The sequence below is a fragment of the Austrofundulus limnaeus genome, unplaced genomic scaffold (assembly GCF_001266775.1).
Source record: "Austrofundulus limnaeus strain Quisiro unplaced genomic scaffold, Austrofundulus_limnaeus-1.0 Scaffold399, whole genome shotgun sequence".
Taxonomy (NCBI): domain Eukaryota; kingdom Metazoa; phylum Chordata; class Actinopteri; order Cyprinodontiformes; family Rivulidae; genus Austrofundulus; species Austrofundulus limnaeus.
In genome coordinates, this window is record NW_013952801.1 from 143,778 (window position 1) to 145,293 (window position 1,516).

The following is a 1,516-nucleotide window of genomic DNA, read 5'->3' on the forward strand; positions in this document are numbered from 1 at the left end:
TGCTATGTGTTTACATCCATCGCCGCCATGTTTGTAATGACTTATCATGAGAACAAACGTATTCACGTGACTTTAATAACATTTTTTACTTAATGGAAACACAGTTGCGAAACTGTGTTTTTTTTTTAACATTAACAGAATATCGACAAAGTTTTGCGCACATTTGTAATGGAAACGCAGCTAATGTGAATAAAATATGACTTCATTTGCAATTTATTGACATTTTACTCAACATCCCAACATTTCAGAATTGAGGTTATAAGTAAAACTACAGCAATTTAATAGTGAATACCCATAATAATAATAATAAAACGACCTAAACACTTGCAGAGGACAAAACAATAAAATAAACTAATAATAATATTAGAATAATGTATTCTTCTGCAGAACAAAAACAAAACTGAATCGAAACGTTTGAGTCAAGAGTGTCTACTGCAGTAACTAGTGTGCTGTAAACTGGTCTAGGACACAAAGATAGAGATAAATATAGATAGACTGATAGCTACTACTGTACAGTACGCCACACACAACACACTCAAGGGTTCAACTGTCACACTTCAAATCCTCACAGATACCTGGCTCTGTGCAGCAGCAGGCCTTCTGTTTGCTGTTCGCTGCTGTGAAACCCAGTCGTTCAGAATTCACACCTGGATGACGCACTTTATGTGGAGCTACTGTGCACAGGAGAACCAATCAGGTCCAAGCTGAACCCGACAGCGTTTTAAATGTTTCTTTTTAAACTTTAAACCTGTGGCTACAACAGAAGCTAGCTCTGACCTGAGGTCCGAGCTAACTCTCCTCGCTGCAGCGTCCCGACTCACAGCAGAAATGAAAGGTAAGGCCGGATGCTGCGAGGTCTGAAGTCACCGTAAAAGATTTGAAATGTGAGTTTGTGTTTCCTTAAACCCTCATTAGTCCACCAGAAAGACAAAGACAGAAAAGAGCTAGCTAGCTTGAGAAGCGTTTGAGGACAGGGGCGGAGCGTGATCTCATTGAGACCCGCCCCCTCGTTCCTTTACATCATGGTTTCTACGATTGTGTGGGTGGGGGCCTTCATCAGGAGACCTTGGTTCCCGTTGGGGTCCAGCGGGAGGGTGAGGTCATTGGGTCCACGGTGGTCCGCGGGACGGGAGCTGGCTCCGCCACGAACCGGGGCCGCCACCGCCTTGATCCTCTGCAGAGACCGGAGAACGTACGGAGACACGTAAAGACAGATTAAAACTAAAGACACGGATTAAAACTAAAGACACGGATTAAAACTAAAGACACGGATTAAGACTAAAGACACGGATTAAAACTAAAGACACAGATTAAAACTAAAGACATGGATTAAAACTAAAGACACAGATTAAAACTAAAGACACGGATTAAAACTAAAGACACAGATTAAAACTAAAGACACGGATTAAAACTAAAGACACAGATTAAAACTAAAGACACGGATTAAAACTAAAGACACGGATTAAAACTAAAGACACGGATTAAAACTAAAGACACAGATTTAAACTAAAGACAC

At 40.9% G+C, this 1,516-nt stretch overlaps 1 protein-coding gene across 1 annotated transcript in view; it reads right to left on the reverse strand.

Moving 5' to 3' along the window:
- Nucleotides 1–197: 197 nt before the first annotated feature.
- LOC106528722 (sodium- and chloride-dependent taurine transporter) overlaps nt 198–1,516 on the reverse strand; it is a 35,260-nt gene continuing 33,941 nt past the window's right edge. The window contains exon 15 of the mRNA XM_014023958.1: nt 198–1,174. Within this exon, the coding sequence (XP_013879412.1) occupies nt 1,016–1,174 (159 nt within the window). The 3' untranslated portion in view covers nt 198–1,015. The remainder of the gene's footprint in view (nt 1,175–1,516) is intronic.